This window comes from Thermobia domestica, chromosome 17, assembly GCF_964235325.1.
Source record: "Thermobia domestica chromosome 17, izTheDome1.hap1.1, whole genome shotgun sequence".
Lineage (NCBI taxonomy): Eukaryota > Metazoa > Arthropoda > Insecta > Zygentoma > Lepismatidae > Thermobia > Thermobia domestica.
This window is the reverse complement of record NC_137470.1, coordinates 184,167,507-184,182,234: the sequence shown is the minus strand read 5'-3', so window position 1 is coordinate 184,182,234 and position 14,728 is coordinate 184,167,507. Positions and strand designations below refer to the sequence as shown.

At 34.1% G+C, this 14,728-nt stretch overlaps 1 protein-coding gene across 2 annotated transcripts; it reads right to left on the bottom strand.

Moving 5' to 3' along the window:
- Positions 1-4,117: 4,117 nt before the first annotated feature.
- Positions 4,118-13,933, bottom strand: LOC145673862 (uncharacterized). 2 transcript variants are annotated; one of them, XM_081743643.1, is made up of 4 exons: positions 13,803-13,933; positions 10,262-10,320; positions 5,933-6,185; positions 4,118-4,228 (listed from the first exon to the last, which is right to left on the bottom strand). In XM_081743643.1, exons 2-3 carry the CDS (start codon positions 10,285-10,287, stop codon positions 5,933-5,935), a joined length of 279 nt encoding a protein of 92 aa, XP_081599769.1. In that variant the 5' UTR covers positions 10,288-10,320; positions 13,803-13,933; the 3' UTR covers positions 4,118-4,228. The 2 variants fall into 2 exon arrangements, with proteins under 2 accessions (XP_081599769.1, XP_081599768.1); XM_081743642.1 differs by lacking the exon at positions 13,803-13,933 and adding an exon at positions 13,621-13,772.
- Positions 13,934-14,728: the final 795 nt, after the last annotated feature.

The window sequence follows — 14,728 nt, the reverse complement described above, 5'->3', positions numbered from 1 at the left end:
TGATGACGAAATATACCATAAAATATTCCAGAACCTGGAAAGTTTACACTCACTTACACATGAAAAACTTATTTGGCACTTGCCAGAGATATAAACACTTGAAACTTATGTAGGATTTTTATAGAAATAACGAGGAAACTTCGAAAACTAGAAATTCCTTCCCTCCAAGGAAGAAAATTAGAGAACAAAACCAAAATTACGTCACTTGATTCTAAACCTTTAGTTAATTTCCTGTAAGCACATAAATTTGAAATTTGGCACAAACGTAAGATTAGTGATGCAAATAAAAGAGGAAATCCTAAAAGTGGAAATTTCCCTTTCGAAAGAAATAAATTAAGGTACAAGGTCAAAATTACGTCACTTGATTCAAAACTCTATAGGGAACTTTTCGTAGAGATGGGAAATTGAAATTTGGCTATGTAGTATTCGTAATAAATATAAAGGAGAAAAAACAACTTTCAACTTTTTATCCCTCCACAGAGAAATGTTATGTATAGGTGTAATTACATCACTTGATTCAAAACCTATGGGATACTTTCTGTAGATGTAGAGATTTATAATCTGGCTAAAAGTAGGATTTATAACATAAAGAAGGAAAAAATCCGAAAATTGGAAATTTAAACCTCTAAGAAGACAAAATAAATCGACGCATATTTTGTTATGTATTTATTTATTTATATGAAAGTACACAGGCATACACCTATAACATACCTTCTTGAAATACATAATTGAAGGTTACATGAATATTACAAAGAAAAGAAAACAGTATAATATGAAACAAAGAAAAAGAAAAAAACTTATAAAAAGAAAAGGAAAGAATGTACAATACAGCCATAGGGAAAATAATATGCACATATATCGCTAAGTTTTCAAACAATGATAAACCATACATGGTCATTATTCAGTATTTCATACAGAAGTTTAACAAATTTAACTTCCCCAAGTGAAAAAGGTCTATCCTATCATTTAATTTGTTATAGATTCTCAGCATTCGTATAATAGGTGAGTATGCATGAGTTGAACTTTTCGACATAGGTACATAAAATATATTTTGATTTCTGGAGCGATATCTTGGTTCGTAGAAAGGGATTTGTTGCAACAGTGTTGAATTCTTAATTCTATTTGTCAATATATTTCTTAAAATAATAAGAGAATGTGCAGTTCTTGTATCCTTTAAACTACTTAGGTTGAATAGCGAGCGTAAAAGCGACATTGACAGGTAAGTTTTTTAAGCCTGATTTAAATGTTTTATAATATAAATACATCAAAAATTTATTTTGAATTACCTCAATTGATTGGATGTCTCTCTTAAAGTGGGAACTCCAAATTATCGATGCATACTCTCGTTTGCTCCCAACGAGGGTTTCATATAACTTAATAATTATTGATGGTTGTGAAAAAAAGTTTTGTGCTTCTGATAACAAAACCTAAGGCTCTATTTGCTGAGTTTATAACACTAATTAAATGATTTCCAAATGTTAATTTACAATCAAAAATTACACCATGATCTCTAATCGGTGTAACAGTCTATTTGAACATTACTAATTTTGTATACATATTTAATTAATTTGTTCTTCCGGTTAAAGGTTACACGTACCTATATTTAGTCGCAGTTTATATGAATCACACCTATCCATGATTTTATTCTAGTCTCGTAAATATTTACTGTCTTCTTCAACTGTAACTGATTTATAAATCTTTAAATCGTCGGAAAAGAGAAAACAATTAGAATTTTCTACCACTTCAGGCAAATCATTGATTAAAATTAAGAACAATAGAAGACTAAGATTGGCACCTTGCGGAACACCAGATGAAACTACAAACTGATAAGAGATTTCTTGCTGAAAATCTACATATTGATTTCTATTATGTAGATAAGATAGAAATAACATAATTAAATTTTTAGACAATCGAAATTGTATAAGTTTCTTAATTAATATTTCATTATCTATTTTGTCAAAATCCCTAACAAAATCCAAATATATTGCATCCATTTGTTCATTTCTTTCAAAACAATTGTAAATCTCCTGTGAAAATTCCAACAAGTTAGTTACAACCGATCTGTTAAGAAAAAAATGTTGATTTGGAGAAATGCAAATTTTTACGTGATTAAAAAACTTTTCGTATATTCATACACTTTACACATTGAATTAATAATTGAGATAGGCCTATAATTTACAGTAACATTTGAATTACCTGATTTCAATATAGGATTTAATTTTGTTTCTCTCCATTTTTGGGGAAAGATGTTAGTTTTCAACAACATATTAATAATAAATCCAATTTGTTCAGATAAGACCTCTCCACATGCTTTAACAATATAAGAAGGAGTTCCATCTGGGCTACAAGATTGTTTGGGTTTGAGATGCTTAATAACACTGTTAACCTCTTCTTAGGTAACATAGTTAAAATGTAAAACATCAAGTTTATGATGTATATTTGGAAAATGTGCAGGAATATCATTGATTTTATAAATGAAATTCGTTTGACTATAAACCGAAGAAAAAATATTTCGCAAAACCATTTGAAATATTGCCCTGGGAAAAGTTCTCATTATTCAAAGAGCGCACTTGATTTATTATGCTGTGTTACTATTTGGTATTTACAAATGACCAAAAACATTTAATATTATTGTTAACATTCGTTAGAAGTTGTTGTGTGTATTCATCATAAGCTCTATGTATGAGCTGCTTTAATTCCGACCTTAAATTCCTGAACCTTTCATCGTAGCATCTAGAGAATTTACTCTTTTTGGTACATTTTTTTCTTAATTTTAATAGTTTTAATTATTTCTCTGGTAAACCATACCGGATACCTAGACTTCCTAACTTCCGTACATAATGGTATACAATTATCAAAGCATTTGTATAATGAATCATATAGAAAGTTCAAAGCTAAATCAACACTTCCAAAATCATATAGGTCTTTCCAATCGTTATCACCCAGTGTACAGTATAATTTGAGAAAGTCAGCTTTCCTATAATTATAATGTTTTCTTTGTGTTATCTTACTTAAGGGCATTTTTGACTGATGTACTGAAATTGATAAACTAGGATGATTGACATCTTCAGGCACTAAGGGAGACTCATCTTGCTTTAGTTCTACTATAATATTCGCTAAAACCAGTCTAAGGTTCCTAGGTTATAATTTTGTATGTCATATCGGCAACTGTGCGGTTCAAGGGGGCAACCCTCCCTCCAACTTCAATATTTAACCCTTTTGTGGCAGCGGCGTGGGAGACCCGGGTTCGATTCCCGGCGGGAGCTCATGTGGTTCGGATTCCACGTTAATCAGTAGGTTCACGTCTCATATAGCCTCGCTGCTGAACGTGACGTTAAACTCAAAATCAACTCAACTCAACCTTTTGTGGCAGCGAAAATGACACAAATACATCTCCGATTTTAATGAAACGTATACAAATGAAATCTTTCAGTTTAACGTCCCTACGACTATGCCCTTTATGTTAAAGGAGACAATGATTAAAATAAGTAAATGATGATGGAAGAATTGGTGGAATGAGAATGTGTTACAAAACAGAAGTACCCCAAGAAAACTCACTGATACTATGTTGTCCACCACAAACTTTCTTGGCCGGAATGGTGACGTTACAAAAAATCTAATTGGAGGAAAATCTTAAACGAAATGGTACACTTTTGTCTATATGGAAATGTGAAAATAACAGTGGTTTTAGCAAATTTGACAAAAAAAAAAGTGTGACCTAGACACAAAAACAGATCTAGCTAAATCCATCTGTTAACAGAAAATGTGAAACAAGTTACAGGTTTATTCTGAAAGATGGCAGATTTCAACAGATTCTTGCGATAAAGGAAACGGTTGATCTAATGCAAAATTCTAGTCACAGAGGAAACAACTCTTCACCTGTAAAATTCTAGTGATAAATGAAACAGCTGTTCATTTGTAAAATTATAGTGCTAATGGAAACAGTTGTTCTCTTTATTAGAAAAGTGGTGTGAGTCTAACATCAGACTCACAAGAAATTATAACTCACGCCACTTTCGTGCACCCAATATGTACAGAATTTTGCATCAGCGTGTAGTTTGTGTGTGTATTTTTTTTATGAGACAGATATGGAACGGAAATTATAAGTGAACACATATTTTGTTGTAATCTATTTATTTCTATAAAATAATACACAATTCGATAGTGAACACAATGCATTTAGAAAGGTTTCAGTGCTTCTTGTTGAAGGTGGTTTTGCAGTACACTTCTGCAAGAAAGAAATAAACAAATGATAAAATCAGAGTGAGCATTGCAGAAAAAAAGCTGTGTTTTCGCATTTGCAAAAGCAAATGGACGCATGCATGGTTACTTTTATGACTAACGGTTGTACTCTAGAACTGTGAACGTTCTGCTATTGCACAAACAAAATGTTTACGCATTGACAACACTGAAAGATTGCAAGTATATTTTTGAATTAATAGTTGTATTTAATAAGAACTACTGATTTTCATGATTAAATTTAGCATTCTCAGCATATAGCTTTTGCTGCAATCCAACGTACGGGAGATAAGAATTCAATACTTTTCATCACCACTCGTAAACCCAGCCTTTCAATAAATGAGGTAATATTGTCGAATGTACTACCTACTTTTAGATACATTATGATAATTTGTGGTCTGGCCATATCATTAACTTAATAGACAACACTGCACGATTACTTTTACAGCCTATGACGTCGAAATCAGACTGTGCAGGTGTAAATGCAGTATATGTATATTGAGACATCTCGAATAGTTGCATGTCTACCAGTCATTGGTTATTTCAGAATTTGAAAGACAGAAATGAATCGCTTTCTGTTAAAAGGGGGTATGTAACATTTTTCACAATTTTAACTTTTTTAAAGAAATTAATATTTTAGAGGTAGATATAACAATTTCTGTTAAAAATGGCGTGTGTCTTTTGAAACGTGTTATAAATATAAGGCATTTTACTTTTTTTTCATAAACCAAACCGTCTCATGTGGAAACAGTTTTTTTGTCATTTCCCGACAAATATTTTTATCGTACATACGCCCTTTTAACAGAAAGCGACTCAAATTTCCGAAGATATGTTGGGTATTTCTCTCTTTCTATCGTGAAATGAAATATTCCGGTTTTATTTTCCACGGTTATGCTATGTAGGCTAAAGGAGACGGGGATGATGAGAATGAATGAACTTATCAAATGAGGAAAGCCGGAGGAAAAAGCTGAACCTAAAAAAGAAACACGCACACGGTGTTTGTCTACCATAAAGTCCAGTGGGCGCGAGCTGAGATCGAGCCAGAAACCTTGCAACTGTCACCTCCTTTTTTTACGTAAATTCCTGGTCACCAGAGAATTTTTGCATTGCTTTGCCAGTTTTGTGATACTGGTTATTTGTCCAAAAATGAAAAGCACGGGATGACGTCATGTCTCAGAGGAAATCTTGGAGCGCGTGAGACACGGCTTTATGCGTAGCCTAAGAAAATCATCCTTTCGTGCAAACTGTGAACTCGTCATTTCGCAGAAAACAGTGTGCAATGTTTTGCGGCGGTGTTTGCATTTCAAACCATACCATTTGCAACTGTTACAACGAATGTACAGTGAACGCTCGTAACCGACAAACACTTCGCACATTTTAACATATAAGTTAAAAAATATTCTCCTGCATTGCTGCCATTTTGTACAGTGCCGTCACAGGCCTGGCATCTAGCGTACACGAGAGCCACGAGGCGGGATTTTTAAGCTTCGTGAGTGTATTTATCTCGTCATGCACCTTTGTATGTCGTGCACTTGTCATATAGCCTATATACCAACAGGAATGTAGTCACTCCATTTGAATACCTAGTTCGTCTATGCCTTTGAATATAATTAATATAAGAGAATCACATAGTATATATGCAGAATGTCTTCTTTTAAATATACAAATCTTACCTATTTTCTTGCACTCTTACCTATGCATATGATTCCCTGCGCTCTCTCAGATCACCTAAAGCGTCATCGAAATCAAACAGGTGTTTATGGGGTAACTGCACTGAGTGGGTGTTCTGGAGTTTATGTTCTTCCTCGTGATGAGTTTCTTCTTTCTTGTGATGAGCGTGGTGGTGCTTCTCAATGTGTTTATGGTGATGGAAATGATCATGTTGGTGGAAATATGGATGTTTATGGTAGAAAAAATGAGGAGGATGAGTGATATGTTTTGTATAGCTGGAAATAGAAAATAATATGACAAATAATTATTATATACTGTAACGTACAAACTTGAATTATGTGTTTAGAAAATATTTATTGCTAATAACTTTTTACTTGATTATTTAATTAACAAGTTCGTACAAAGGAACATTTTTCTAATTTTCTTGTTCCTGCCATGTCAAAATAAGTGCTGATACAAATTTTCGCAACTAGACCGTCATTGGTTCTCAGAAGAAAAATAAAATAAAATTGTGCCGTTTATAAGATTTTCTTCTACTGGCAAAATCGTAGACTTTCGCTTTTATATGCGTAACTAGCTGGGGACTCCGCCCCCAGACCCCAGTGCTTGCTCGGCTTTTGGCCTTGCGTCTCTTATGAATCAGCGTTTGCATCAAGAGTGAATTTTGTGAATTTACTATTGATATTTCCTGACTTCGGCCCACCTGTGGGATTCACCCCTGACCCCCACGTTTACTTAACCTACGGCCTTACACTTCTTTAACCCACAATTCTACCAAATTTCAAGTTTCTCTTCGTATTTCAACTATCTAAAAGATAAGATTTGACATCCAAAATAAACGCCCATTTAAATATCATGGGAATTTCTTTCCTATCCCTCTTTAGATCCCTTAAGATCTAAACATATTCACTTTTGGCAATTTTCCTGTCGGTTAGTCCCGAAACGCCACATTCTTGTCAAATTTCATCATTCTAATCCTGCTAGAAGTGCCCAATAATTTTGGGGTCTTAAAGGTATCCCATATAAATAACATGGGATTTTTTTTTCAGTTCCCCATAAAACCATTCTGAAGTTAAACATTTTTATTTTAGGTAATTTGGTTAAGTAACGCTAACAAAAACGTACAAGCATACCTAATTTCAAGTTCGAATTCCAATTCTAAGTACCTAAAATGTGAGATTATAGGTCCGAAAAAATGCCCATTTAAATAACATGGGGAATTTCTTCATTTCCCCTTTAGACACCCTAAAAATTAAAAATATCCGTTTTTGGCAATTTTCCTGTTGGTTAGTGTCGGAAAACTACAATCATGCTAAATTTCAACTTTCCACCTGAAACGGAAATACTCGTTCATTCTATGTCCGTTCATGTAGTTTTATATATAGTTAGGATAGGACTAGCTAAAATACCCATTTTTCGCATGGGTCAGAAAAAAAATATCTATGCAAACAAACTGAAGAACGAAAGAAAACAAATCGGTCATTTTCTACTATTTCTACATATCCCGTTAAACGTCCCGTGAGACCCCTGGTTCGAATTTTGAAAAAGAAAAAAAAACCTCTGGCCCGCAGCCGATGGGGGCTGTATTTGGATGTCAACACCTGTTGGAATATCACCATTTATCTCAGCGACCGCGAAAACTATGGATTTGGCACTAATATCGGTCATTTTGGATTAATTTTACATGTCTCGGTATCACTCCGGGGACCCCTGGCCCACTGCCGAATGAGATGAATTTGGAAATTATTGCGATCGGAGTTTCACTATTGATCCTAGCAACCAACCATAACTTGCCAACCATAAAATAATTTGTCGTAATATACGATAAATTAAGCCAAGTAAGCCTTGCAATAATAGGTGAATATACAATAATTATAGAACACACAATTTTTTGTAGTTTTTTTTTTTCTTTTTAAATTTGCAAATCAATTATAGATGGGAATTAAATAGTTATAAAACGCCCAGACTGAGGTTCTTAACAGTCATTCCCGCTAAAATAATTCAATAACGATTTGAGAATTGTCAAATAGCAATCCTGCATCCATACTTTAAATTCAATTACGTTTACGACGTGGAGAAAATATTGTTGTTGTTAATAAGAATTTAAAAGAAAAAAACGATGAGGATATTGAGGGAGATTTGGAGCTCAAAACTGAAGATTACTAGATAAGTTTATTAGATGCTAGCATATATTACCCGCTTCGCTATGTTGAAATAAATAATTTAAATGCACACTGATATTGCTCATTTTGGATCATTTTAATATATGTCATCCCTCCTCATCCCCCAAGTGTCAGAGCTGAAAATTGACTTAAACAGCATCAGAAGTGTCACTGTTCATTTCGGCGATGGCAAGAACTATAGATTCAACAGTAGTATCAGTCATTTTTGACCATATATATATATATATATATATTTGCCCCACCCCATGTTTCCATGGTATCAGAAGTGTCACCGTTCATATTAGCGACCTCAAAAAATTTGGATTCAGCACTAATATCGTTTTTTTTATGATTTTTAAATATCTCTTCCTCCCCCTCCCCCAAGTTGTGGGTTTGAATTTGGAATAAAATGGGATCCAAAGTACCACTGTTCATCTAAAGGATCCAGAAAACTATAAATTCGACACTGATAGTGGCCATTTTCGAGCATTTTTATATATCTCTTTCTTCCACTCCCCCAAGTGGTGGGGTGATTTTAGATTTAAATCAGATCGGAAATGTCACTGTTCATCTGAATGATCCCGAAAACTATGGATTGGACACTAATATTGGTCATTTTCAATCATTATTATATATAGCTCTCCCTACCCCTCCTCCTTGCTGTTGCACACGGCATCAGAATTGTCACTGTTTATCTCAGCTACTCCTAAAACTATGGATTGGACACTAATATTAGTCATTTTCGATCATTTTTAAATGTTTATCGCCCTCCTCTACGTTTTACCATCCCCCTCCTCAACTATCATGGTAGAACTTGGACTCAAACCAGCATCAGAAGTGTCACTGTTTCTCTCATCGACCCCGAAAACTATGGATTAAACACTAATATCGGTCATATTTGATCATTTTGAAATTTCTCTCCCTCCTACCCCTCCCCTACGTTGCATCGTCAAACTGAATAGTCTAAAGCAAGCCCTGCCCCTAAACTCATGTATGTTGAAAATTTGATTGAGATTGGTTGGGTGGTTCAAAAGTTATTAGGTTTTATTAGTTTTTATTTAAACGGCCCCTTCCCCTTCCCTAGGATCTACCGTTAAAGTGAAATTGCAAATATCTTTCTACATCCAAAAATCATGTATCTTGAAAATTTCATTGAGATCGGTTGGATAGTTCAAGAGTTATTAAGTTGCAAAAATAGTCACTTTCAGTCTTATATAAATTGATTTTTATATATTTCCTCCCTCCCCCTTCCCTAGGTTGCACCGTAAAAGTGAAATGACAAAAACATCCCAAGCCCGAACCCTATCTATGTTGAAAGTTTGATCGAGATCGGTCGGCTGGTTCAAGAGTTATTAAGTTTTATTTATTTTTTCTATGAACCCCCTCTCCCCCTCCCCTAAGTTGTACCGTCAAAGTAAACAGCTAAAAACACTCCCAGGGCAGAACCGCATCTACGTTAAAATTTGATCGAGACCGGTCAGGTGGTTCAAGAGATTAAGAGTCACAAACATAGTCACTTTCAATTTTATAATATAGATTAATTCATATTATTAGTAGTGTTACATTTATTTCTATAATTATCACGTGCTTAACGAATATACGATAATTGTTTGTAATTTATATTATAAAATTGAAAGTGACTATGTTTGTGACTCTTAATCTCTTGAACCACCTGACCGGTCTCGATCAAATTTCTATGGAGAGTTAAAATTTTACTGTGTGGCATCGCCGGAGATTAACTGGGAACCATTAGCATTGCTTTACGAATCCATCAAGGAGTTACATCGATTGTTACGTTAATAGGTGGTGTTAGAATCAACGTCCGTTGACTTTAACTGCCATCTGGAAAGAATCGAGGTAACTACTTGATGAATTGATAAATCTACTCGATGGTTATTTATCTACGTTTTGCCACATAGTGCAATTAGCTATTCCAGACGAATACCCGAACAGCATACAATTATACGTATTTTTTGCTTAATTTGACTTGCAGAATAATGCTTTGCACATAGTTGTTTTGATGTTTATGAAATATAATCCTCTCAGACCAACTATAAAATCAGAAAGTGAGAAAGTGTGTGAAGACGAGATTCGCACAACTGCATGAAAGTTTTGCACGAATCACTAAAGTAATTACAGTAATTTCTTTATTAAAAAAAAAAAAAAACTAAAAGCATGTATTTACTTACTGCTTGAAGTCGCCACCAGCTACCATCGTGAGTAAAACTAGAAGGGCAACACACAACACCTGAAAGAGAAATTTCAATGAAACAATATTTTATATTAGAACAGCAAAATGTTTTATCCATCAGCAATTTACTAGCGAAAAGAAACTTAACTCTGTTCTTTGTGCATTTCTTGGATTGTACTCACATTCTTCGTCAAGAGAGAACCCATTTTGTGGGAGACATTTACTTTAAATCGGGATTCGAGCTAGTGTTACCTATGAGACAAAAAATAAAGCTATCAAGTCTCAAAAAATTCTCTTGAAAGTGATGTTTCGTTTACATACTTTTATGATGGAAGAACTCTGTTTTATCTCGAGTATTGTTATGAAAATAGTATCTCGTGTCTCTCTTGCGTAACCGTACGCAGCAAAAACTTTGGCATGAAAACAACTCAAATTTATTACCACTATAGAGTGTTACTTGTATGTTACTTCAACACCTAGGACATCACCTTTCAAGCATACCATAAATAACTAGAAACTGGCAGTCACAATTTCGATTAGTTGTTATTGTTTGCTATGAACAAAGCTTTACGTAGTGTATTTGGTATTTGTACTAACTAATTAATAACGTACTATATGTTATGTAATCAGTCACGAAAATAGTTCTCTGACATTTCATCAGTAGTAGTACTGCCATATGTTGTTCTTATCTCCTAGGAACTTAATGTAAGAATACGTTGGTCGTTACTTTTTAGTGGAATAACACCAAGTAACTAACAATGTATTTTTGCGCTAAAATTAAAGAACAACGTAATAATGCACTACGTTACTAGCATATAAACAACAGATGGCAGCACTTCTGCTCACGTAAATGTTGTCAGACAATTCTAAAGTTTACAAAACTATTTTCGTGACAAATTATAGAAAACATACTACGTTATTCCTTTTCCACTATTAATATGGGAACTTTGGTATCACTACTTTTCATCGAGCCTATGCATAATTACAAATCCCAATGTATTATTTAGAAGACATTTTAATAATTCTGGCATATTAAGATTCGAGCTTAGTGAATAAAAAATTCAGTAAATATTACATTAATCAAAAACTGAAATCTAAAATAAAGCGTAATAAAAATGTAAATAAATTAACTTACAGATGAAACTAGAAAAGAAGTACAAACAAAAGCGAACATCAGGCTAAAGTATTTTTTTTCTGGTTGTTCGCCAGCAATAATAAAATTGAGCACCCATTTGCAAGGTACTTGCCCAACCTTTTGTCGATTTTGTACGAAATAAGGCGCAAAAAAAATGTCAAAAGAAAATAAACTAAGTCCATGGACATTTTATTTCGATAAGATAGAGAGTTATAAAATGTCATTAAATATCAATCGATATCTACTGTGTTAGAGAAGGGTAAATTGAAATTAAAAACAATGAAACAATTCCAAGAAATACCATCGAAATAACATGTTTATTATTATAAGTTATTTTAAACGTATGAGGGCTGGATAAGAAAGTAATTACAACGTTGTCTTAATAAGTACTTGGCTTTAAGCACCATAGAACACCTTTACAATCCTTCAATATAATTATCTCACATCTCTTATCATATTCTGTCACACTTGTAGAAGGTGCCGTACAATGTCAGTACGCGAGTCATTATGGATGTCCCCCAGGGACCGCTATATGGCACAGATGAGGGCTTCTCTTGTGTCGTAGTGCTTCCCATGGAGTGGTACCTTCGTTTTGGCGAAAACGCAATCACGGAGTCCCTGAAAGCATTATTGTTTACTGTGACTACGTGCCACTTCAATTTTGATCCACACATCTTATTCGTCTTTCCGAAACATATTGTTATGGCTTCCACCTTTCTCCTCTACGACACGCAGTCGTTATCACTCATCACATCTAATAGCTTTACGTTCTCTTATCAGCTACGGAATTGCTGCAGTGCTGAAACACAGCCGTCTGATGTTGGAACATTGTTGCCACATCTTTTTAACCAACCTATTTAAAATTCGTTTAAAGATACTATTTACAATGTACTGTTTATTTTCTATGTGCATCCTCTAGTAAGTTAGAATTTTTAAATATAGCTTAGTATTGATGTTTCTGCAAATTGTTACAGAGTAGTTGCATGTCTTTGTGAAACACAGTCTAGAGTTTAGATCCCCAATTCAGGTGCGATCTTTTGTGTTGATTTAGCATCGTGACAGAATTAGAAAGATGCTCAAAGTACGATATAGCAAGATCCGGACCAGAAAGCTAGAAATAGTGACTTTACCGAGTCAGTATGCTGACAATACATCTCTCAGTTGGATGAGTCATAGAACATGTGAACGTGGTAGACTGTAGCACAAGAGTTCAAGTTTAGTTCGTGTTACAATGGAAAACATAACAACGTAATGAACTTAATATAGAATTAAGAGTTATGGTTAATTATAAACTATAACCTGTCCGCTTTTATCATTAACCAGAGGTACACTTTTTAATGGGGATCTTGATAATATTATTTCCTTATTTCCTCACACAAAAACATGGTGCACAGTGCACCAATGTCAGAGAAAAGTAATGTTGCTCAGGAGACAAGGATGATTCGATTCTCGAGAATATTTTCTCGTCTGGTTTCGATTCTCGGAAAGGTTTTCTCGTTTTGTGTGAGTTTTCCCCGTCTCGTTTTAAAATTTGAATACAAATAGGCCTACGTTTCTTTTAATTCTAACAAGAAGTTGTGAGAATCCTTCCATGTCACAAGACATCAGCGTAGGGTGCGATATAACAACATTAAAATCATATTATTCGAATACATTATGTAACAACTTGTGTATCTTTTAACATTGATAAATACTCTTCAAAGTCTTTACACAATCGCTTTATCAATTTATAACTTTATAATATGAATCGTTTAACACTAAAACAGCATTTGAGATCTAAGACTGATGAACTAGTGTTGCCTAGGATACCCAAGACAGTTCTCGTGTAGTTTTGATTTTTGTCTCGGCAACGTACGAGACGAGAATTTTAATGTTTGTTGCCTCGTCTCGAATTTGAGAATGCGCATATCGTTTCGTAGGCGACACTAGAGATAAACATTCCTCCAGTGAAGTATGCACAGGCAATCTTATTAGTTGTTTATCTGTTCCCTGGACACTTGATTGCTTCTTATTGCTGAAGCCAAATTTATATCATTGTATATGTTACCTTAGAGGTTAATGCTTGTAATGAATGAACGTTACAACGTACTTTAAGAAGAATTAACGTCCTTAACGTTGTACGAATTTAACATATTTTTGGAATGTTCCCGTTCTTCCAGAAAGACATAAAATATAGATTGTATTATTACTTATCTGGGAGGACAAGAAAAAAGAACACTTACGATATTTTTGGAACTCATATTTCTTACTGCGAGATCCCTCCGTTCTCTGGCTCAACCAACTGACTGCTACTATACTGAGGTTCCTGACTTTACAACTATATATAGAGAACAAGGATGAGCGTGTAGAAATATTGTTACAATAAAGGAAAAAGAAACAATTAATTGTAATGATGAGAACTGACCTGACTAGTGTAATAACGTTGTTATTTTGTCAGCAAGTGGAATAAGCGAAAGTTACAAGAATACGATGTTGACTTGCTACGCTGGTCACACAAGCATGGATCTTGAACGTGTCCAAACATGTCAAAACTTGTAGAATTCTGGGCTATCATCTATAGCTAACAAGAAACTCTTCAGTGTTTGTTCCTATTGACAAGATTAAATGAGATGATAAACTCTAAATTGGATAGCTTCGCAACGTAATGGGTGAAACTTATTTGTTAGACAATGTTTTCATTTCTAGTAAACATCACTCAATTGTGCTTCTTCGAAATTGTTTTCTTTTCACGGCAGATGATATAAAACTAAAATGAATATGTTTTATGTTTAGGAAAATCATTATTTTGTTTCACTTTTATGGATTCACCTAAATTTCTCGTGTTCCTTCAGTTGATAATGATCGGTAACTTGGGGATGGTTGTTGACCTAAGAGTTGATTACTAAAACTACCATTTACAAACATCTTACTGTTTGCCGTTAACTAATTCCAAAATCCATCTTCTTAAACGTATTGGATATTTTTTATTTTATGTAGTGTTAATTTTAAATCATACTAAATCACCAAACAGACAGCGATGAACGGTAATCCTTTCTCAAATAGTTTGGATTTCATGGCACATTATCCAATTCTTTAATACAGTGCCTCAAAAAAGTATTCATACACCCAAAAATTTTGTCATGGGTGAGTTATATGAGAGAGCAGAAAATTAAAAGTTATATTGAAACAAAGAGACGGAAGAACACTAACAGTTGCATGAGTTGAAAATCTGCCAAGACTATAAGGAGACGAACACAATGTGAATCACTTAATTATGATACTCAAAAAAGTATTCATACAGAGGGACTGCTATCCTGTTTTGTGCCTTGAACACTTGTACTGTTCAACTCG